The sequence below is a fragment of the Canis aureus genome, chromosome 6 (genome assembly GCF_053574225.1).
Source record: "Canis aureus isolate CA01 chromosome 6, VMU_Caureus_v.1.0, whole genome shotgun sequence".
NCBI classification, from domain to species: domain Eukaryota; kingdom Metazoa; phylum Chordata; class Mammalia; order Carnivora; family Canidae; genus Canis; species Canis aureus.
In genome coordinates, this window is record NC_135616.1 from 39,077,757 (window position 1) to 39,100,520 (window position 22,764).

Here is a 22,764-nt window from a genome sequence, read left to right on the forward strand (position 1 = left end):
CCAGGCTTGATGGAGTGCTGTCACTGTGCAACCTGTCATCACAGGGAGGAACTGGGGAAAGGGCACACGGAGTTCTTTCAGCTGCAGGGGTCTCTACAATGACCTCAACAGAACAAGTTAAATTTAAAAAACAAACTGATTTTTGTAATCCCTGAAGTCTTAGTCTTAGCGTATAGTCTTTGGGATACCTTTCTAGATTTGGTCCGAGCCTATTCTGACTCACTTCTCAGTATACATTTGAGCTTCCTATGTGAGACTTTTTTATTTTAGAGAGAAAAAGGACTAACACTAGCTAAAAAGTTTCATCACAGCATTTAAAGTGCTGAGCAAGTACTTTGCAGGTGCACCTGGAAAAGCTTCAGATGGCTTAAAGACTAAGGAAATTGTCTCTGGGATTTGTTTTATCCACATTTAAAACAAAGCATGTGATCAGAGAGAAGACTCTTCTGTCTCAGAAGACAAGTGGACAGTTTATCTTTGATTTTTACCATTAGTCATTTGTTTTGTTTGTGGTAAAATATGCAAGCGTAAAATTTACCATAATTTTTAAGTGTGCAATTCCATGATGTCACACACATGCGGCTGTCACCACCATTCATCCCCATAATTCTTTTCGTCTTGTACCATCAATCAATTCTCATAGGAAATCCGTCCCCTTACCTACCTTCCAGTAATAAGCAGTATGTCTAACTTTTGCTCCTGCAAAGGACATGAAAAAGCTGAAAGGAGAAACCAGTACTTGGATTTTTCATACTACTAGTGGCTTGAGCCTTTATCTTGCACTGCCCTGGTATTTATATGCCCTTAAAAGTGGAATGATCAAATATTCCTGTCTTCAGCTTACATTTGGCCTATCGATAAGATTTTTTTTCTGCAAACGGGTATTTTAAAAGACATGGAAAATGTTTAGTCCAGGTTATTGGCTTTGAGATCAAACTTTCAAGATTCCCCACCTTCCCTTTGTTTTTTTTGTTTTTTGTTTTTTTTTTTTTTATTTTTTTTTATTTATGATAGTCACAGAGAGAGAGAGAGAGAGAGGCAGAGACACAGGCAGAGGGAGAAGCAGGCTCCAAGCACCGGGAGCCCGACATGGGATTCGATCCCGGGTCTCCAGGATCGCGCCCTGGGCCAAAGGCAGGCGCCAAACCGCTGCGCCACCCAGGGATCCCCTTCCCTTTGTTTTTAAAGTAACTTCCATTATTCTTTAAGATTTATTTATTTATTTTAAGAAAAAGCATGCATATAAGCAAGAGGGACAAGGAGAGAGAATCTCTAGCAGATTGCACGCTGAGCTTGGAGCCCAGCGACGGGGCTCCGTCTCACCACCATGAGATCATGACCTGAGCCAAAATCAAGAATTGGTCACTCAGGGCACCTGGGTGGCTCAGTAGTTGAGCATCTGCCTTCGGTGCAGGTCATGATCCCGGGGTCCTGGGATTGAGTCCCGCATCAGGCTCCCCACAGGGAGCCTGGTTCTCCCTCTGCCTGTGTCTCTGCTTCTCTGTGTGTGTCTCTCATGAATAAATAAACTCTTAAAAAAAAAAAAAGATTTGGACTCAGCCAACTGGACACCCAGGAGCCCCTAAAGTAATTTCGACTATTCTTATATAGAGAGATGTGTGTATGTGTTGCCTTTACCCTTAAAAAGCAGTGGGGGAAATATTGAAGGATTTTAAGCAAGACTTGAGTGTAAAAAATGGATTGGAGAAGTTCACATGGAAGCTGTAGACCAATTGTATAATGCAAGATGGTAGTGTCCTGGGATAGAGAGCTGGTCACATTTTCATTACCAATATTTCCCATAATGTCAAAAACATGGCCAGAGTAATGGCCCCAATGACCACAGGCACACCTATAGGAAGAATTGACCTCAGGACCATGTCATCTGCTCTTTTCTCTCCAGAAACCAGCCCCCCTTCAACGCTGCAGCCCACAGCTGTTTGTATTGGGATGCATTGGGAAGATGCGGGAAGCAGGGTTGGGTGGGCCAGGCATTGTCAGAGTCACATTGGGGTCATAAGTAGTTTTGAAGTAGAGAAAGTTGAGGTTGAATTGAGGGGCTGAGGGTTGGAAATGCATAATGTGGAAGGTTAGAATTAGTGTGGCAGCTTACTGTCATGGATGGGGGAAGACAGTGCTGGAGGCAGGGAGCTGAGGTAGTTTAAGTAGGGGAGGATTGAGAAGAGCTGAGGTTAAGAAAATTGAGCTGGTTAGTGTCGGGCGATACTGGGTGGTGATGGATTCTGGGCGGCGGTGGTGGACACCAGGTGGTTGTGTCTTAGTTGCCAAGAGCATTCCCAACATCTGATTCCCTATGAGGACTTGGAAGTCAGCACATAGTCATACTTAAGACTGTGATTTATTACAGGGGAGGGTATGATGCCAAATCAGCAAAGGGAAAGACATACCAGGCAAAGTGAAGGAAAGCAAGCACTAGCTTCCAAGAGTCTTTTCCCAGTAGAGTGACACAGGAAACATGACATCAGCAAGTTGTGACCACACACATGAAATGGTGTCAGCTGGGGAAACTCATCAGTGTCAGTGCCGTGGAGTTTTGGGCTGGTCATGTAGTCATTATTTGCCTAGAAATTCCAGACTCTCAGAAGGAAAGCGGGTACTCAACCTAAGCCATGCTGTTTGTATATATAGTTTGGGCACAGTGACCCACTCTTACCTGTTGTAGGGTTTCCAGACAGCTGCCCAGAGGGCAGCTGCCTCCCTGCCTGCCCTTTAGCTCTTCCACCATTGCTGGCTGGCTGCGCATGGTGCTGGGCAAAGGGCTGTGTCAGACAGCAGTGGAGGGCAGAGGTAAGGATACCGAACAGAGTGCAAGGAACAGAGGGGACCCCCTCCCCCCTTCCCCCCCCCCCCCCCCCCCCCGCTGTGGGGTAATAGAACTTCATCTTCAGGCCTGGGTACATGCACACAGCCACCTCCTTCCTCCACTAGCATCCAGGAGAATGATACTAATAGTATTTTGCAACAGTGGTGTCCCAAGGGTTCAAAGACCTAGTGAATTTGGGTTAAAATGAAGTAACTACTTAGTCTCAAATTTCTCAGCCATAGAGCTGTGGTGCATTTGATGACTAGTTAGCATTCACCTAAACTCAGTTTGGGAACTGCTGCCAAGGACCTGTGGTTTTCAAACCCAGCAAAGGAGCCCTGGAATCCCATAGTTACAAGGGAGCCAGGTCAGCAGGGACCATGCCAGTCTGGTTGAGCACTGTATACTCCTTGGGGTGTGGGCATGTGAAAACATATGACTTGAATGACGGGATAAAGGTATGCATTGGCATCTTCATCAAAAAGTAGCTTTGGAAACTAAACAGATGGAATTCAAAGGACTTTGTGTCATCTCTTGATTCCTGGTAAGCCCCAATGGATCAGGGACTGTAGAAGGTTTGTTCACTGGCTTATTCACAGGGCCTGACACAGCAGGTACTCGGTAACTGTTGACTAAATGGCACACTGCTGCTGCTGCTGCTGCATCAAAAATTTCAGGTGTAAGAGAGGTTAAAATGAATAATCAAAGTGACCTGGAGATTAGATTGAGGTATGTTATCACTACTGAATATTGAGAGTTGCACTTAAGTATTTTAAACATCTTTTAGCTCTCTGATTAGGGGTTTTTTAATGAACTATTTTTTTAAGATTTTATTTATTCATGAGAGAGAGAGAAAGAGGCAGAGACACAGGCAGGGGGAGAAGCAGGCTCCCCACAAGGAGATGGCGCAGGACCTGATCCCCGACTCAGAGATCACGCCCTGAGCCGAAGGCAGACACTCAACCACTGAACCACCCAGGCATCCCTGAACTATTTTCAACATACAGATGGATACGTATAACACACGTGATATAAAAACAGTAAAATAAAACTCCTGTACCCATGATGCAACATTAGAAATAGATCATCTCCAGTGTCGCTGTGCCCTGCCCAGCCTTCCCCTTTACCCCCTCCCCTACAGGAAGCAGCATTCTGCATGGGCTTATCCTTCTGCTTCTCCTTCAGTTTGACAATGTATATGTATATCCCCCAGTGAGTGAATTAGGTTTTACATTTTTGAATTTTACATAAATTGTATCATGCTGTATATAATAGTTCTCACACAGTATTAGTTTTCAAAATTCGTCAATGTCCTGCATATAACTGCAGTTGAGTCTTTTCTTGCTGTGCAGCGTTCTATTGTTTGACCATATTTCTGTTTATACACTCCTCTGTTAATGGGTATTTGAGCTTTTTACAGTTTTTGATTATTCATACTCTACAGTGAACAACTATACACATATAAGTATTTCTACAGTTATACATATTTCTCTGCACAAATGTTTTCTACCATAAATACCAAGGAATAGAGGGGTGCCTGGGTGGCCAAGTAGGTAAGCATATGCCTTTGGCTCAAGTCATGAACCTGGGGGTCCTGGGATTGAGTCCCACATTGGGCTCCTGCTCTGCAGGGACCCTGCTCCTCTTCCTCTCTCTTTCTCTCTCTCTCCTTTTTTTTTCTCTCTCCTTTTTTTCTTAAGATTTTATCCATTCATTCATGAGAGACAGAGAGATACGGAGACACAGGCAGAGGGAAAAGCAGGCTCCCCACAGAGAGCTCAATGTGGGACTGGATCACTGGACCCAAGATTACACCCTGAGCTGAAGGCAGATGCTTAACCGCTGAGCCACCTAGATGTCCCTCTCTCTCTCTGTCTCTCTCTCTGTATCTCATGAATAAATCTTAAAAAAAAATACCAAGGAATAGAAATCATAGGTCAGAGACCTGTACATTTTCAACTTTATAGGATAATGCCAAATTCACTTTTTTTTTTAAAGATTTATTTATTTATTCATAGCGAGAGAGAGGCAGAGACACAGGCAGAGGGAGAAGCAGGCTCCATGCAGGAAGCCCGATGTGGGACTCGATCCCGGGTCTCCAGGATCACACCCCGGGCTGCAGGCGGTGCCAAACCACTGCGCCACCAGGGCTGCCCCGCCAAAATCACTTTTTTAGGATGATTATACTCCCACCCCCTCTGACAGTATCTCCCATGCTGCAAAGCCTCTGGCACATTTCCTTTTGTCTTTCTCATTTTTCCCAAAATGGTAGGTGAATGGTTTTCATCATGGTGGTTTTAATTTATAGTTCCCTGACTTGTAGTGAGGATGAAAATCTTTTCATGGGTTTATTAGGTTTACCAGCCATTTCCTGTTCTATATCTTATTTGTATTTTCTGCCCCCTCCCCTTTTTTTTTTGGTCAATGTGTAGGTGTTCTGTATGTACTCTAGATAGGCGTCCATCCGTGCTGGTAACATTGCCCAGTTGTGGCTTGCATCTTCACTTTACTTAAGATTACAGCCGCGATGCTGAGAAGGATGACAAGGCTTCTCTCTGGGGCCCGGCAGGTGAGTCCTAGCTGACCTAAAAGCTTTGTGCATATTGTCTTTCGGTGGAGTTTTTATTTCTAGATGGATTCACTGTATCCAGAATAACATGCTCTGGAAAACCTCTGTTGCCAAGTGCTGTAATTTACAAGTTTGCACTTTAGAAGACAGTCACAACTCCATTCCTCTACCCTAAAAATCTGACAGCCCTCAGCACAAAAGCTATGCTTGGAGATGTATTAGAGAATTAACATTAAAAAAGAAACACATAAGCTTGATTGCAGTTATCTTTATTAACTTCTATTATATCTAATGAGACTCATGATTATCATCCCTTAGTGAAGTATTTAAAAGAAAAATAAGTTGCTTCTTTAGACTTTTAGCATCTGATAGTTTAACAAAATAATAAAATCATATATAAATACGACCATTGTGTTGCTTTACTTCATTTATTGAGCAGATATTTTCTCAGTACCTTCTACCAGGCAGGTGCTCAGGATTCTACAGTGACTCATTTCACCATTAGTAATTATGGTTTGTTGGACATTTGTTATGTGCCAGGCACGATGACCAGCCCAGGAAATAAGTATCTCTGTTTCACAGATAAAGAAAGTGATGATTAACAAGGCTAAGTAAAGTGCCTGAGGTAACATTCTGTGAAGTTGTAGAATCCAGGCTGTCTGACTGCAAAGCCTGTGGCCTTGAGCGCTGTACTATGTGGCATTTTATGGTCCCTGTTGTCCAGGACCTCACACTTCCAGTAGCGGAGTCACAAACGAATGGCACCTGTAGCCCAGTGCTGTCACAGCACCCAGAGGAGCATCTGCTGTGGGTTAGCAGGGCCCAGAGGGCACCCTCAGACTCCAGATTCATCCCAAGTCCCAAAGGGTGAGAGCCAGATCAGCAGGGCTCTGGCACTTCCATCTGATCATTTCATTACAGATTAGATCTCCTAGAGGAGGAGCCCTTCCTTCCATAGGGCTCCTCTTTTTTTCCAGTGGTTCATGATAAAACTCGTAAAGGCAAAATAACCCATTCTTAGGAAATAAAATGAAAAAAAGACCAAGGATCAACAGAGGGATGGATTCAGGCCTCAACTATTTTCATTAAAGGGCTAGAATATGTTCTTCCTTGATAGCAGACAAGAAACACCTGAGTCCAAACTGCAGCGAGGGGTCAGAAGAATTTTATGCTTTCAGTAGATTGATTTAGTAACCTTGATGGGATCACAAATGCTGTTCTTTTGGGAACTGCCTGGTTTTCCTTCCAGAGCTGTGCAGAGGCAAGTGTACACATGGTTGCCTTCCCCGGAAACACAAGACTGTCAGGGTGAGGCCGTATATAACACTGTAAGAAGTAAGGAATCCATTTTGCTAGGTCTTAATTTGCTGCAAAAAGCATTTAACTTAAAAAAAAAAAAAAAAAAAAAAAAAACCAAGTTTAGTGTAGAAATACCACCACCTTGTGGTCCTTGAATATCTTTGATTTTTTATTTACTGCTTTTTTTTATGAAGAACTGGTGCTTTGTCTCCGGTAGAATGGAGAAAATTGAGTAGCACCAGCACTGGGGCATTCCGTTCAGACTTCTGAGCTGACAAACCATACCCTGGGTTTTCATCGGCCCAGTGCGACAAGTGCTGCTGTTTGTATCGTAGATGTTCTGTTTCACTCTTGCTGTCACCACATTTCCAAGATGGTTTGTGGTCCATCATATTGTGTGCCATCTCAGCATGTTGATTTTAATGTTTAAACAATTATTATTTTGCTCATAAAAATTATACCCATTTAAGTTCTACAATAACTTTCTAACTGGTATTTTCACCTCTAAATCTTGACTCTTCGTCTTTCATAGTCCAAAAGATTTATCTCCCCTCATAAAATGCTTAACCTCCAGCTAATCAGAAAGAGTGGCCGAGGGACCCCTGGCTGGCTCAGTTGGGAGAGTGTTTGACTCTTGGTCTTGTGAGTTTGAGCTCCATGTTGGGTTGTAGAGATTACTTAAAATAAATAAATCTTTAAAGATTTTATTTATTTATTTATTCATGAGAGGCTGAGACACAGGCAGAGGGAGAAGCAGCCTCCAGGCAGGGAACCTGATGCAGGACTCAATCCCAGGACCCCAGGATCATGACCTGAGCCAAAGGCAGACGCTCAGCCACTGAGCCATCCAGGCACCCCATAAATTTAAAAATTTTTAAAGAAAAAGAAAGCATGGCTGATTCCCTGCCACTGTCAAGATAAGTCCCAGAGACTCCGCACGATAATCGATAACCAGGCCAGTGTGCTGACTTCACCTGCTTTTCTATTTTTATTATATAAATTCTTGTTCCCCAGCCGTATTATGCTGGCATCTTTTCATTTCTATGTAAGGCCTTTCATCCCTCAGCTCAGTTTTACAAGGTTCTCCGGGTAGTATTTTCTCAGCTTTGTCTCCTGAAATCCCGTACCCAGCACAGGGGTCCCCTGTGCAGTTTACTGAGCTGCCCATCCAGCACTATATCTCACTTAGCTGGAGGTTTTCTGCACTCCCTCATCACACATCCTTAATCAGAGAGTCTTTATTCCAGGACACAGCTAGCAAGAAAATTATTGTGGGGAGTGTCATGATAGCTGTCAAATGGGAGCACCGCACCAGTCCCCTAATAGAAGTGGCTGTGATTGTCACGGTGGGGGGTGGGGGGCCACACACTGGCCTAGTGGCCGTCTACCACCGGGGGCAAGAGCATAGGAGGATGTGCCCTGCTCCGGGACCATCTCCAACAGATGCATTTGCTTCTATGTGGGACAGAGCCCTGCCAGAGCAACACAAGCTGCAGCAGATTCAGAGTCTGGATAACATGATTGGATGTAGAGAATTGTAAAAATAAGGATTACTTTTACATAAAACTAAAATGTGTATTAGTGACAGTTTCCCTGTTGTAGAGGGGCTTTAAAACCTCAGTTTTGTAGTGATCCTAATACTAAAAAGTCTGCTGATTCCAAAACATGAAAATGGTTTCTTTTATAGTTGGACCCTGGACGTTTTTTGCACAGGGGGTCCCCCGCCCCTCAGAGCCTTGATGCTCACCTGGATGACCAGAGACCCAGAGCCGTATCCTGTACTAGTGAGGATGACCCGGTGAGTTGCTAGCATGTGTATGGATTCCTTTCAGTTCTTATACTTTGTGGTGCTGTCATTTTACATATTGGGACAATTGAAACCCAGAAAAGTGAAGCAGATCTGCCTGTGGTCAGACAGTGCACCCAAGACAACACTCCGGAGCCCAGATCAGCCTCTTCCCTGTCTGAGGCCGTATTCACATAAACCTCAGGCAGGCCAGTCCACACTGGATTTAACTCCTGCCACTGAAGGCCACTCATGCCCTGGATTTTGTCCGGCATGAAGCAGGTGCATAGTAAATACTTAAGTCAGTTCCTGAGACGTTCCATTTAGTAGTTACTGATCTTACTGGGTCAGCAGACTTTTCTCCTTAGAGGCCAGACAGTAAATATTTCAGGCTTATAAGCTGAAGTGGTCTCTGTCCCAACTACTTAGCTCTGCCTTATGTAAACAAGTAGATGTGGCTTTAAAAAATAATAGTAGAGAGAGAAAGAAAGAAAAGAAAGAAATAAAAAAATAAATAGGGAGCAGCCCGGGTGGCTCAGCGGTTTAGCACCACCTTGAGCCCAGGGCGTGATCCTGGAGACCTGGGATCGAGTCCCATGTCGGGCTCCCTGCATGGATCCTGCTTCTCCCTCTGCCTGTGCCTCTGCCTCTCTCTCTATGTGTCTCTCATAAATAAATAAATAAAATCTTAAAAAAAAAAAAAAGAATAAATAAATAGATAAAAGCTTATTTACAAGAATAAGCCATAGTCAACCAGTCCTGGTATGGAGAATCCTAAAGACATTGACTTACCCAGGATCACATGGCAGGGCAGCTAAAGAACCCAGTTTTTCTGTTTGCCAGTCTGGTGCTACATTCCACCTTTCTAAGTGGACTTCCTAGTGTCTGGAGGGGGAACTAACCTGATTCATTGAGAACAGCATTGAAAGTGAAGTCTGTCGGCAGAAGCCAGCATTCCAGCAGTTTCCAGTGTTGCATTTTGTGCTTCTCGTCCTTTGAGGCCAGATGATTTCTTTTCTCCTACCCCAGCACGAAAGTGGCCCCTCCTAAATGACATTTGTCATGTGATCTGTGCGTAAATGTGGAAGGAGCCAATAGCTTTTTCTACTTTCTTGCACCTTCCCTGCCCGCAGGCCTCCCCACCTTAACCTGTGCTGTGCATGTGGAAAGGGATCAATAACTCATCACCCAGGCTGCCAGCTCAGGAGGGTGTTTTCTTTATGTCTCTGGCGCTCATCTACTTTCAAAAGCACAAAGTAAACCAAATGAGTGAAGTCACTGCGGTGTCTTTCAGCTTTGCTTGGAATTGTAGTCCCTTTATCACCAGCTCCTCTGGGGTTTCTATGGAAACAGTGGTGTGCAGTCACTCTTGTCACATGACTGGAGCATCTCCATGCACAGCACAGAATCCAGATGGCAAGGATTGTCTCTGTCACCTCCACAGGCAGGGTTTATGTTGCTGAGCAACTGGCTTCATCACTGAGCCAACAGGCGCTTTATATACACACCATAGATTCAAGGACATCCAGCATCTTTTGTCTAAGATAAGAAATGAAAGACCTCTTCTCCAGCCCTGAGAGATGACCTTTCTACTTAACATGGTCTAGCAGGCCCTTTCCACTTTGTCTGTGGCCCTGTTACAGTTGTTTGCATTTTCATTTCACAGGCCAGGCATGGGGAGCAGCACGCCGCTCTACACTACCACATCCCCCTCCAGGATCTGAAGACTGTGTTCCCCCAGGGCCTGCCCCCTCGCTTCATCATGCAGGTGCTCCATGCAAGAGGGAGCTGAAGGTGGGGGGGTTGAGGGGGCTCAGAACATGCTGCTACTGGCTGCTGGCAGAGGGTGGGATTCAGTGAGTAGAAAACTGTAAAAGATGAAATTTGAATCTAAGACAGATGAGTTCAGCTGTTTTGTGAATAGTGCTGTTACTATAGTTACTTTAAGTGGGCTTTTATTTGTGGCGCACCATCGAGGGCAGGCATAATATTCTTAGATAAATGATAGCCCACTGTTTTCCTTGTGTTACCCACCTGACAGATTTCTAGAACCTTTGGCATTCAAATAATTCAAATAATAATTGTTTATAATGAATTTAATATTTGCCTTAGCAATGAATTTAATATTTGCCTTAGCAAAAGATCATGAAAATGATTAGCATGTGTAGAGAATCACAATCTGTTCCTGAGCCAAACAGAAGTGATTTTTGGATTAGATGTATTATTGGTTTTCATTCTCCTGGATTTCCAGAAAATGTAGTTTTGTGGCTCCAACTTCAACCCAGACATGTCATCTTGGGTTGCTTTATAGCCATTGAAAGAGGGCAACCTTGGTAGCACAGCGGTTTAGCGCTGCCTGCAGCCCGGGATGTGATCCTGGAGACCCGGGATCAAGTCCCACGTCAGCTCCCTGCATGGAGCCTGCTTCTCCCTCTGCCCCCCCCCCCCTCTCTCTCTCTCTGAATAAATGAAAAAATAAAATAAAATCTTTATAGCCATTGAAAGAATTCATGATTAACTGAAAGCACAGTCTGTTGGCATCATTGGTTCTTTGGACTCAGTCCTGCTGAATTGCTGTCAGCCTCAGAGACGGTCCCTTCTTACTGAAATAGCAGATTTGACCATGCAGGTGATTTTCAGCCTCGGAGCCAGAGGGTAGCATTCCTTCAGTGTGCTCTATTTCAGAAGATCAGATGAAACCCCAGTGAAGGAGTTAATTCTAGCCCATGAATAGCCTTGTCATCAAAACTGTTAAATTTGGGACGGGGGGGTGGGGGGGGCTTATATTTGGAAATAGGACACAACCAGAAGGAGTCATCTGTGATGGCACTTAAACTGTCCAAAGACATTTGTAGTACAGCCTCTAGCTTTAGTGTTGTAACTGGCTCCAGTTGCTTTCAGACTGGCCTGACCCCCAGGGCTTTGGAGGGTATTACTCATACATTCTTTCCATAATTTCCATTTACGTGAAGGCCAGCTCCCCATTGTTTGTGTGTTTTAGCACGGTCATATTTCCTAATACGGCATTTCTGTTTTAATTTCTGTGTCAGGTTTTTGAAAGTTTCACTTTTCATTAAATTTGAACTTGCCTGTCAAGTCCTTCCCCAATCGAGTTGCACAGATAGGATTTCTTTAAAAAATACCAACACTGGGGATCCCTGGATGGCTCAGCGGTTTAATGCCTGCCTTTGGCCCAGGGCATGATCCTGGAGTCCCGGGATTGAGTCCCACATCGGGCTCCCTGCATGGAGCCTGCTTCTCCCTCTGCCTGTGTCTCTGCCTCTCTCTCTCTCTCTCTCTCTCTCATGAATAAATAAATAAAATCTTAAAAAAAAAAAAAAAAAGGGCACCCGGGCGGCTCAGTGGCTGAGCCTCCGCCTCAGTTTCGGCTAAGGTCATGATCTCAGGGTCATGGGATCGGGCCCTAGTTTGGGTTCTGTGCTCAGTGGGGTGTCTGCTGGGTCTCCCTTGTTCTGCCCCCTCCCTGCTCATGCTTGCACATAGTGTCAAGTAAATAAATCTTTAAAAAGGAAAATGCCAACACTATTTTAATTCTCATGTCACACATATCAGTGATTTCCAGATTTTTCCACCAGACTATTCCTGGTGACAAAAAGGGATTGAACTTTGTGTGTCAGTGCTCCGGCATCTGCATGTTGCTGGTGTCCAGAGTGGCCCATGGGCTTTGGGGCACCTGGTCACACCTGCTCTGAGCTGTTATATATGTATTTGTAGAGAAAAGTCCAGATACTTACAAGAATTAGCTAAAAATAAACTTAAAAGAATTAACATTTATTCAGTACTTACCATGTGTCAGATACTTTGTTAAATGTTTTACATTCTTTCAATATTTATGTTAATCCTAAGTGGTATACATAACTATGTTACAAGATGGCTATAGATCATATGTAGATTTCAGCTTATGGACTATATGACTGACATAATATTACTGCTTCTTTAAGAGAAATAATCAGAAGGTGACTATTGTGTTACTTGCTGTGGGTAACGTGTTTCAAATTTTAGCTGAATTATGTGGATACCAGCTGCCAGCCCAGCCTCTCCTGAGTGAACAGGTGAAGAGTGTACTTGGCTGCGCTGGTTATGGTATTAGGCTCAGTATGCTGCACGCACCACCTTGCCCTCCTTCTTGTTTTGTCAGGTGAAGACATTCAATGAAGCTTGTCTGATGGTGAGGAAACCAGCCCTCGAGCTTCTACATTACCTGAAAAACACCAATTTTGCTCACCCAGCTGTGCGGTATGTTCTCTGTATCCTTTCCTGCCTCCGGAGTCGTCTGGAGCCAATGAGGGTTAAGAGGAAGTGGAAAGGGGGGCCATTTGTTGACAGTGTAGGTGTCCCTTCTGGTGATGTTTTCTTTAACAATGGGTGCTCTAGATGGGGAGAAGGGAACAGGAAAAACCCTCAGTCTTTGCCACGTTGTTCATTTCTGTGCAAAACAGGACTGGCTAATATTGCACATTCCAGATGGTAAGAACGCCCTCTCCTCACTGGGTCGGGTCAGGTCCCTGTTACAATGCTGGCATCCAGGCTGTGACAGCATCTAGGTTGCAATGGTTTTTCAGAAGCCTTCTGTTCCAGGTGCAGGCCAATCTAAGCTGGCTCATCATGATGTCACAGTAATCACAGGCAGGTGTATGTGCAACAAGAGGAAGTGCAGCAAAAACCTTACTAGAGCCTTTTGGTAATAAGAATGAAGTATTTTGGGGGTGCCTGGGTGTCTCAGTCAGCTGAGCGTCCTACTCTTGATTTCAGCTCAGGTCATGATCTCAGGGTTGTGGGATTGAGCCCTAAGTCAGGCTCCACACTCAGTAAGTAGGGCATCTGTGTGAGATTCTCCCTTCCCCCTGCCCCACCCCTCCCACATGAACATGCTTGCTCTCTTGCTCTCGCTCTCTCTCAAATAAATAAATCTTTAACAAAAAAAGAAAAAAAGTATTTTGGCCTAGTAGTCCTCACTTGGATGTGACACCCAAGAGCATGAACTCCTGCCTTAGAGGTCACCACAGGCTTTCCTGCCAACGGTCAGCAGTTTTGAGTCCCTGGGGTTAGGGCGGGTACGTGGGGCTATTTGTTAGCATCCTAGAGCCATCAGCATGGATCTTGAAAACTTAAACTCTCATACTTCACGTGCAGCCCTCTCCGTTGTGTTGGGCATTGCGCACATCCGGTGAGGGTTTTCTTTTTCTCTCTTTAAAAACTGCCAGGAAAAAAACAACAACTGCCAGGAAGCTAAAGTGACCTTTAACCCGCTTGAGTAGTGATTGCAATCATGTGTTATCTCAGATGGACCAGACAGAAACGTAAACCTCCGAAGTTAAGAGGTCTTTAAGGAATACATTGTTGGCTCTTGAACACCATGATTTCCAACTTGCTGGTCCTGTTACACACAGAAGTCTTTCAATACATCATGGGCTGTAAATATATCTTCTCATCCTTAGGATCTTCTAAGTCACATTGTCTTTACACTAATTTGCTTGACTAAGAATACAGTGTATAAAATACGTACAGCATTCAAAATCTTTCTTCATCGACTCTGTTATCAGTAAGGCTTCTTCTGGTCAGTTATAGGCTAGTAGTAGTTCAGCTTTGGGGAGTCCGAAGTTAGATGCAATTTTTTTTTTTTTAAGATTTTATTTATTCGTGAGAGAGAGAGGGGCAGAGACACAGGCAAAGAGAGAAGCAGGCTCCCCAGGGGGACCCTGATGTGGGACTCAATCCCAGAACCCCAGGATTATGACCTGAGCTGAAGGCAGATGCTCAACGGCTGAGCCACCCAGGCACCTGATGCAGATTTTCAAGTGCATGGCAGGGGGGCCAGTGTCCCTTGCCCCTTGTTGTTCAAGAGTCATCTCATGTAACGTAAAGAAGCAGAGAGTATTTTGAGTTGAATACAGTCAGTTCCTGCCTGGTTTGTATCCTTGTTTGTTTTTTTAGCTCATCTTTGGGTGAAAAATTGTCGGGGTCTCCTGCAGTCTTCCTACAACAAGCAGCGCTTTGATCAACCTGTAGAGGCTTCGATATGGCTGAAGAATTTCAAAACTGCAAATGAGCGTTTCTTGAGTCAGGTGACTAGACTCCCAGAAGTTCGATGCTGGACAGTCTCTTAAATAGACTTTATCTTTGTTGTGTCCTTTTTTTTTTTTTTTTTTTTTTTATGATAGGCACACAGTGAGAGAGAGAGGCAGAGACATAGGCAGAGGGAGAAGCAGGCTCCATGCACCGGGAGCCCGACGTGGGATTCGATCCCGGGTCTCCAGGATCACACCCTGGGCCAAAGGAAGGCACTAAACCGCTGCGCCACCCAGGGATCCCTCTTTGTTGTGTCTTGAGCACAGTTGACTGTAGAGAACTAATATCATAGTTGGGGTGACTGTGCCATTTTCCTCTCGTACATTTTATGCTCATCTGTGTGAAATACAGCAGTGGTATAAGCCATCCCTGGGAATTTTCTGAGGAGCAAGGTGCAGTGCAGATGGATTCACTGACTTTTCTGCAGCAACAGTCTCCCGTCCTCTGAGGCATATTTTCAGCTGTGTAATCTTCGCCAGATAAGGTCTTCCATGGAACTAGACATGTATTGGCAGAATTATTCTTTGCTCTGGTGATTCTTGGATACAATCTCTAGGCCAGAAGTTTTCAACTCTGGATATAAATCCAAGTCATCTCAGAGAGCTGGTTATGAATGTGGTTGCCACAGCCTCATCCCAGACCTTTGTTATCAGAAAGCCTCACCGGCTTTGTTCTTGAGCCCCAGGCAGAGAAAGGCTGGGAGGCATTCACTTTTATTCTGGAGGCTCTTACACAGCTGGAAAAATCAACTCAAATGGACTCCTAACAACCTTACCTTCCTACCTTCTTAGTTGGGATCATCTTTAGGCTAAATAGCTTTTTTTGTTGTTTTTATTTTGTTTTTAGATAAAAGTTCAAGAGAAGTACGTCTGGAATAAGCGAGAAAGCACTGAGAAAGGCAGTCCTCTGGGAGCAGTGGTTGAACAGGTATAAAAAAAGTCCCTAGGGGATCCCTGGGTGGCTCAGCACCACCTTCGGCCCAGGGCGTGATCCTCGGGTCCCCACATCGAGTCCCACGTCGGGCTCCCTGCATGGAGCCTGCTTCTCCCTCTGCCTGTGTCTCTGCCTCTCTTTCTCTCTCTCTCTTTCTCTCTCTCTCTCTCTCTCTCTCTTTCTCTCATAAATAAAGAAACAAACAAACAGTCTTTAAAAAAAAAAGTCCCTGGATGTGGACCCTCATTCCAGAGGCCTCTTCTGGGCTGCAGGCCTCTGCCTCTCTTCCCTGCAGGGCCTGACGCGGGTGAGGAATGCCACAGATGCAGTTGGGATTGTCCTCAAGGAGCTCAAGAATCAGAGTTGTTTGGGTGCGTTCCATCTGTTGGTGGCGGTGGACGGAGTCAATGCTCTCTGGGGAAGGACCTCGCTGAAGAGGGAAGATAAGAGCCTGGTAGGAAAACCCAGTCTGTCTTGTCACTCTGACCTCTGGCACCGGCGTGTGTGGCGGCTGGACATAGCCTCATAGCCCATGCGCTAGATTTTCTTGCCTTGGGAGTATGTGGATTGAGATGGAGGGTGAAGATGGCACCCAGGGCCAAGGGGGGTGCGGAAGCCCCCCCCCAATACCATGAAAACCAAGGCAGGGATTTGGAAACCAACCCCCACAGCGAAACGTGTGTTTGTCCATTTCTCTTGTCCCTCTATTTTCAGAACGGGGCTAGGTGACTGTTTTCTGTATTATGGCACCCAAGCCACCTACCTCTGAGCAGAAGACAGCAGCATCGGGTTGGGGGTGTTCTCCCTCAGTGACTGGTTTTCATCAGAAACTGGGCAGAGGGCAGAGGGGTCCAGGGCTGGCAGCCCCTTCCTCTCAGAGGCTGTGCCATCGGTTGCTGGGTTTATGGAACCGCTGAGAACGTTCTAGTTGGTGCCAGGAGAGCGTCCAAGGGGAGCTCGTCCTGACATCTATCCCCTGTCCTCACACTGGTGGCGTGCAGATAGCCCCCGAGGAGCTGGCGCTCGTGTGCAGTCTGAGGAAGATGGTGAGAAACGACTGGGTGAGTACACGGGATGCTCACTACTCGTCAGTCTCTGAGTTTAGGGAAGAAAGCTCTTCTGTCTCTTCTAATTCCCATAACTGCTAGAAGTTAAAGTCTATGTATTTAGGGGCGCCTGGGGGGATTCAATTGGTGAAGCGTCTGCCTTCAGCTCAGGTCATGATCTCAGGGTCCTGGGATCGAGCCCCACATTGGGCTCCCTGCTCAGCGAGGAGTCTGCTTCTCTCTCCGTCTGCCCCTCCCCCTGCTTTCACTCCCCCTGCCAATAAATAAGTAAAATCTTTAAAGTCTATGCATTTGGTCTCTAATCTTTCCACCTGATTGGGAAAAAACTCATTGTATTTAAATATTGGCACAATTTTACTTGGCAGTTGTTCAGAGTGTTTTTATGTCTTAACTTTGGAAAAGATTTTTAATTTATTTTTATTTATTTATGATAGTCACAGAGAGAGAGAGAGAGAGAGGCAGAGACATAGGCAGAGGCAAAAGCAGGCTCCATGCACCGGAGCCCGACGTGGGATTCGATCCCGGGTCTCCAGGATCACGCCCTGGGCCAAAGGCAGGCGCTAAACCGCTGCGCCACCCAGGGATCCCATGGAAAAAATTTTGATAAACGTGAGATCAGGTAGCAGTTTGTGGTCCAGAGCCAAATGCAGAACTAAGAACCTGCTCAGTTGCCATTTACCTGTACTAAAAATCTACAGATGATTAAAAGCATTTTTTTTATCTTCTCCACTCTTTCCTCATTTGGCCTTTGTCCTCTCTTTCAGCACGGAGGCGCCATTGTGTTGACGCTGAGCCAGACTGGGTCTCTCTTTAAGCCAAGGAAGGCCTATCTGCCCCAGGAGCTGCTGGGAAAGGTACAATCATCAGAAAATCTGGTTCCCCTTAGTCACTCTGTCTGAAGAGGGTTTTGTTTTGTTTTTAACGAAATTACAGGCTTGAAGAAAAATCGTATTCCTGTATGACTTCACCCAGATTCCTAAAGTGTTAACACTTTTCCATATTGGCTTTATTCTTCTGCATCTACTTTTTCCCCTGAATTATGTAACAGTAATCGGAGACATGATGCCTATTTCTAAATAATGTGTATTTCCTTAATCAGAGATGTCCTAAATATACAACCACAGCATAATTATCAGGAAACTAGCATTGGTATAATTCTGTTAGCTCATCTTTAGGACTTACTGCGATCTTGCCAGCTGTCCCAATACCCTTCCCAAAGACAGAAAGTCCTGGATTGAGTGTCACAGTCAACTCTCCTGATTCTTCAGTCTCCTTCAGTCTGGGACAGCACCTCAGTCTTTGTCTTTACAACCTTAATATTTCTGTATTGGAAGAGTACGTGCCAGTCATGGCTGGCTTTGTGAGTGTTTTCTCCTGAGCACATGATGTTAGATGTGATGCCGTGTGTCCTTGAGGCACCTCTGAAACCCATCTCTCCTGGCAGCTGCTAGAATGAACTTCGGACACCTGATCCAGGTGCCATCCATCTGGTTTCTCCTCAGGAGACTGACAGTCTGCCTTCTGTAATGAATAAGCTCCTCATGGAGATAGGCTTTGAGGTTGTGTCACTGTCCCATTACTCCTCACACTTTACCTTCTGGTTTGAGCATTCACTTGTGATTCTTCCCTAAACTCAGGTGTGATACTTGCAAAATGGTATCTTCTAGCTCCTTCATGTCTTCTACATGTGTCAGCTGGATTTCTGGCAAGAACTTACTTTCCCCTGACACATTTGTTTCAGTATGGACATGTAGACTCCTCTTTAATTAGTTCTAAACTTTTGCTATCATTATTTTGGTGCTTAAATTATCCCAGATTTGGCCAGCAGATGCCCCTTCAAACTGGCTTCTGTATCCTTTTCATATGCCCCCATCATTCTTGAGGCCCTACTTTACTTTTGGGGAAGGAATATATATGTTCCACAGTCGTCTTATCCTTTCCATGTGCTGTCCTAGAATCAACCACTCCTCCAAGCAGCCCCAGTTCATTGTAGAGAAGAGTATTCAGATCCAAGGCCTGGGGAACGCCTGGCCAGCTCAGTCAGTAGAGTGTGTGACTCTTGATCTCAGGGTCATGAGTTCAAGGTCCACATTGGGTGTGGAGCCTACTTAAAAAAAAAAAAAAGTTTAAAATATGCTCTTCAAGAGGTAGAACCAAATCTCCCAACTCTTAAGCATGGGCTGGCTTTTAGATCCCAAGACGTGAGTGTTCAGTATATTTATGCTGCTGGAGTATCACTTCTAGGCCTTTGAGTCTGACATAGGTACCCATCCTAGTCATGCTGCACACATACATGGGTATGTGCCATGTTCACACGTATGTGTCTCCATGTACACACCCACACACCTCTGTCCATTTCTCTGTCTTTGTGGAAAACCGGTGAGCTCACATCGATACCAGCCAGCGTTGCAGCCTCACCTTCTGCCCCCTCCTGGGTCTCCGCCAGTCACCACCTGTGTGGTGTCTCCCTGCTGGCACGGCCCAAGCTCGCAATGACAGCACTTCCATGGCCGCCAACACTTTACTCTGTGAATAGGACACTGCAGACTGGGGCTCAGTATTTGCTTGGTGTGCTTTTTGTCCTCCTGGACAGGGTCTTTCTTTGTCCAGGGGCCCTGTTCAGAAGTGAACTCAGGCTGGCTTCCCTCCTTAAGTGTTATTTGAAATTTGAAATACACTTTGATTCATTTGTTTCAGTTTTCATTCCATTTAGTGGATCTTTATCCCCACCCTTGTTAATTTTCTGGTTTTTGAGTTTATCAAAGTATCTTAAGTGGTTGTTGGCTAATAAAGTCAGACCTGTAAAAAAAATTTTTTTTTAATAAAATAAATTATATACGTAGAGACACACTCAGACAGGTGGTGGCCCCCAGCAGGATGGTGTCTTTTACAAATGCAGGTGCATGGCCATGAACTACAGCAGCCAGCTGCCCTATGCAGAGCCCCAGTGAGAAGCAGAGAAGGAAAGCAGGACCTTCCGTGCAAGCATTTATGTCCAGTCTCTCTCTCTGCTGACTCCGTACTAAGTGGCTACTCTTCCTTCTCCAGGAAGGATTTGATGCCCTGGATCCCTTTATTCCCATCCTGGTCTCCAACTATAACCCAAAGGAGTTTGAAAGTTGTATCCAGTATTATTTGGAGAACAAGTGGCTTCAACATGAGAAAGGTGGGTTATAAAATTTTTCCCTGTCGGGGCTTTGTGCTCTCCTTCCCGCAGCAACAGCCTACAATTCGTGTTTGTCTTCTCCCTTTATCTGGCCGCCTCTCTGGCCAATTAGACAGTAGGAAAGGCAGGGGGTGGGGTGGTTAAGGTTTAATTTACACAACAGCACATACTTCTCTTCCCAAGATCTCACTAGTTGGTCTAGAGTAAGATGCTCGTGCTACTACCCAGCTGTGTGTGGGCAGCTTGCCAGCAGCAGAGCAGCCTCAGCTCTGGCGTGTGGAGGAGGCAAGAAGGTGGTTCTGTTGCAGGGTAAGAGAGGACTGGCTGCCAACGAGGAGGTTATTCCAGGAATAGAGGGGAGAGTATAAAGCAGCTGTAGCATTTGGAGGTTTGGGAGGCACAATGCAGAGATTTCTCAGGGAGTTGGCATTTGACAAAGTCCAAAAGTCCAGAAGATGTTCTTGGAACAGTGGGAGACAGAGATGCCAGACTAGAGGAATAAAGACAGGAAAAATAATAGTTTTCGGAGACAACTAGAAGTGAGGTCTCTTAGGAGTGAGTGGTCATTGCGTTCCAACATGATCTGGATCACGGAGCCTCCACACAGACGTTTCTGGGTGACACCATGCTGCAGAGAGCACTGCCAGCTGTCCTTCCCTCGTCCCTCCCCCTGCCCACCAGCTCATACGGAGGAAGGGAAGAAAGAGCTGCTGTTCCTGAGTGACGCCAACCCTGGGCAGCTGGAGCGGCTCTGCGCCTACCTTTAGGTCACTGCGCACATCTGCTCCCAGCCTTCGCTGAAGAGTGACCAGAGCAGCCAGGAGATGCCCTCCTGTTCCTAAAACTAGTTCATTAGCTGGGGTTTTTCATGTTAGGTAATTATGGATTTTTCCCTAAAATAAATTATCTTTCTTAAAAGTGTTGTATCAGGCTTATAAAATGGAAAGAGGCTTCAGTTGGCCAAATTGAATTTCTCTGACGTTCTGTGTGTAAGGGGTGTGAAGAGACCAGATTCTGCAGAAACTTCCACTAGTTCTAGACTTTATTCAGGTGAGGAGACTGACATTCACCCCTTCAGTTCCCCCTCTGGCACCCGGACACACCCGCCGATGGCCTCTCCATGCTGCCTAGGCCTGTGCCCCTTCCCGCCAGGCCCAGGGACTTGGCCCCACACGCCTGCTACACACCCACAGGAGGCAGGAGCCTCTCCCTCACACAGATATGTGTGTCAGCTTTGGGAGATTTGGGAAAATAATGACTCCCAGCAGTTTCAGGGAGTTGAATCCTCTACCCCACCCACGTCATAGGACAGCCAAGTTCAAGCCCTGCTGCCTCATCCAAACCGTCGCAGGGCCCGTGTCCTGCTGGTTCCACCTGTCCTGTGCCACCTGATCTAACAGTAATGATGCCAAACTTCAGGGGCATATTGTGAGCACTGAATCACCGTGTGGAAAGTGCCTCACACATGGGCGGTACTAAGTAGTCATGACCATTAGGACTTGACTTTTTCTAACACTTTCTCTGAACACTGGCCACAAGGGAGACCATCTGGATGGGGTCAGAATTTTGACCAGAGAGCTAGCTTCCCCCACACCTCACCATCCTTGAGGGCTCCATCTCTGAACCCGACCTTCTCCCAGACCCAGTCCTTTGTCAGGTCTACTGGCCTGGGTCCTGAACCCTGCTCTACAAAGCCTGTTCCCCCAGCCCCCAGCCCTGGGAGGCCTGATGCCCTTACCCCATCCCATGCCACCTGCCACCCGACTCACATGCCTCCCTCAATGGATAGTCAGGGCCTCAGGTTCATCTCCGTGGGAGTCAAAGCCCCTCGTCCTCTCCATCCTCACTGCTCTCTACCCACATCCCTCCTGCCCCCTTGTATTCTATCACAGGACCACCTACTTGAGTCGACCTCCAGCCCAAGTCATTCAGTGAATTCCATTTGCCTTTATTCCTGTTTCTGCTGCATCCAAACCACAGAAAAACATGTCATGGAAACCAGCCTCCTTTCTTTTCCTCCTCTCCTAGAAGCAACTTCTGTTACTAGTTCTAGGGATAAAAGTCCTAGTACAGTCCACATAAAAAATAGGCATTTTTAAAATTTTTTAAAAGCTTTTCTTCAAGAGAGAGAGAGCATGAGCAGGGGGAGGGGCTGAGGGAGAGGGAGAAGGAGACCCTCCTGAGCAGGGAGCCCAACTTGGGGTTCCCTCCTAGGACCCTGAGATTATGACCTGAACCAAAGGCAGACACTTCACCGACTGAGCCACCCAGGGGCCCCATGTCAGTCTCCCTGCTCAGCAGGGAGTCTGCTTCTCCCTTTGCCCTTCCCCCCTGCTTGTGCATGCTCTTTCTCTCAAATAAATAAAATCTTTAAAAAAAAAAAAAAAAGCTACAGGCTGGGGGAAAAGATCTGCAAATTCATGTATGTATCAGAATATATAAAGGACTATTACTCATTAATAAGAAAACACAGTTTAAAACTTGGTAAACAATTTGAACAGACATTCTGGACAAGCTTATGAGAAGTTGCTCTGCATCACTAGCGACAGGAAAATGCGAATCCAGATCATTGAGTGGGCCAGGGCACACCCACCAAGACGGCTGAAATTACACAGGGAGGCTCTGAGATACAGGAACCATCACACTTCGCCAGTATAAATATACAATGGAAATACAAATTTTCTAACATGTTTCCACTTTAGAAAACAATCTGGCAGTTCCTAAAAATGTTAAACATGGAGTTAGCACATAAGCAACTCAACCCCCAGGTGTTTACCCTGCAGAAATGAAAATGTGTCCATGCAAAGATGTGTATTCAAGCAGCATGAGGCACAGCAACATGATTCATGACTGCTCAGCGGTGGGAATAACCCAAATACCCATTATTTGTAAGCAGGTAACCAGAACAGAGCACGTATTAGTAACTGCTACCACACGGGGAGCCTCTGACATGGAACTCAGAGACTCCCACACAAAAGACCACATGTGGGAGGATTATGTCCAGAAAGTGCAAATCCATACAGGAAGAAA

The 22,764-nt window shown here is 45.6% G+C and overlaps 1 protein-coding gene and 1 long non-coding RNA gene across 6 annotated transcripts in view; one reads left to right on the top strand and one right to left on the bottom strand.

The window, feature by feature from the left end:
* Positions 1-20,652, top strand: part of DAP3 (death associated protein 3) — a 34,186-nt gene extending 13,534 nt beyond the window's left edge. For 4 of the 5 annotated variants that reach the window (XM_077901010.1, XM_077901011.1, XM_077901012.1 and 1 more), the window contains 12 exons: positions 5,257-5,393; positions 8,380-8,490; positions 10,145-10,246; positions 12,638-12,746; positions 12,874-12,966; positions 14,434-14,564; positions 15,415-15,495; positions 15,797-15,955; positions 16,503-16,562; positions 17,333-17,422; positions 19,617-19,734; positions 20,416-20,652. In XM_077901010.1, coding sequence (XP_077757136.1) covers positions 5,352-5,393; positions 8,380-8,490; positions 10,145-10,246; positions 12,638-12,746; positions 12,874-12,966; positions 14,434-14,564; positions 15,415-15,495; positions 15,797-15,955; positions 16,503-16,562; positions 17,333-17,422; positions 19,617-19,734; positions 20,416-20,501 — 1,182 coding nt within the window. In that variant the 5' untranslated portion in view covers positions 5,257-5,351 and the 3' untranslated portion in view covers positions 20,502-20,652. The remainder of the gene's footprint in view (positions 1-5,256; positions 5,394-8,379; positions 8,491-10,144; positions 10,247-12,637; positions 12,747-12,873; positions 12,967-14,433; positions 14,565-15,414; positions 15,496-15,796; positions 15,956-16,502; positions 16,563-17,332; positions 17,423-19,616; positions 19,735-20,415) is intronic. The other variant, XM_077901013.1, reaches the window with a different exon arrangement.
* Positions 5,651-10,859, bottom strand: LOC144315832 (uncharacterized). The gene is made up of 2 exons (XR_013381585.1): positions 9,381-10,859; positions 5,651-6,777 (listed from the first exon to the last, which is right to left on the bottom strand). It is a non-coding gene; the product is annotated as an uncharacterized LOC144315832 (long non-coding RNA).
* Positions 20,653-22,764: the final 2,112 nt, after the last annotated feature.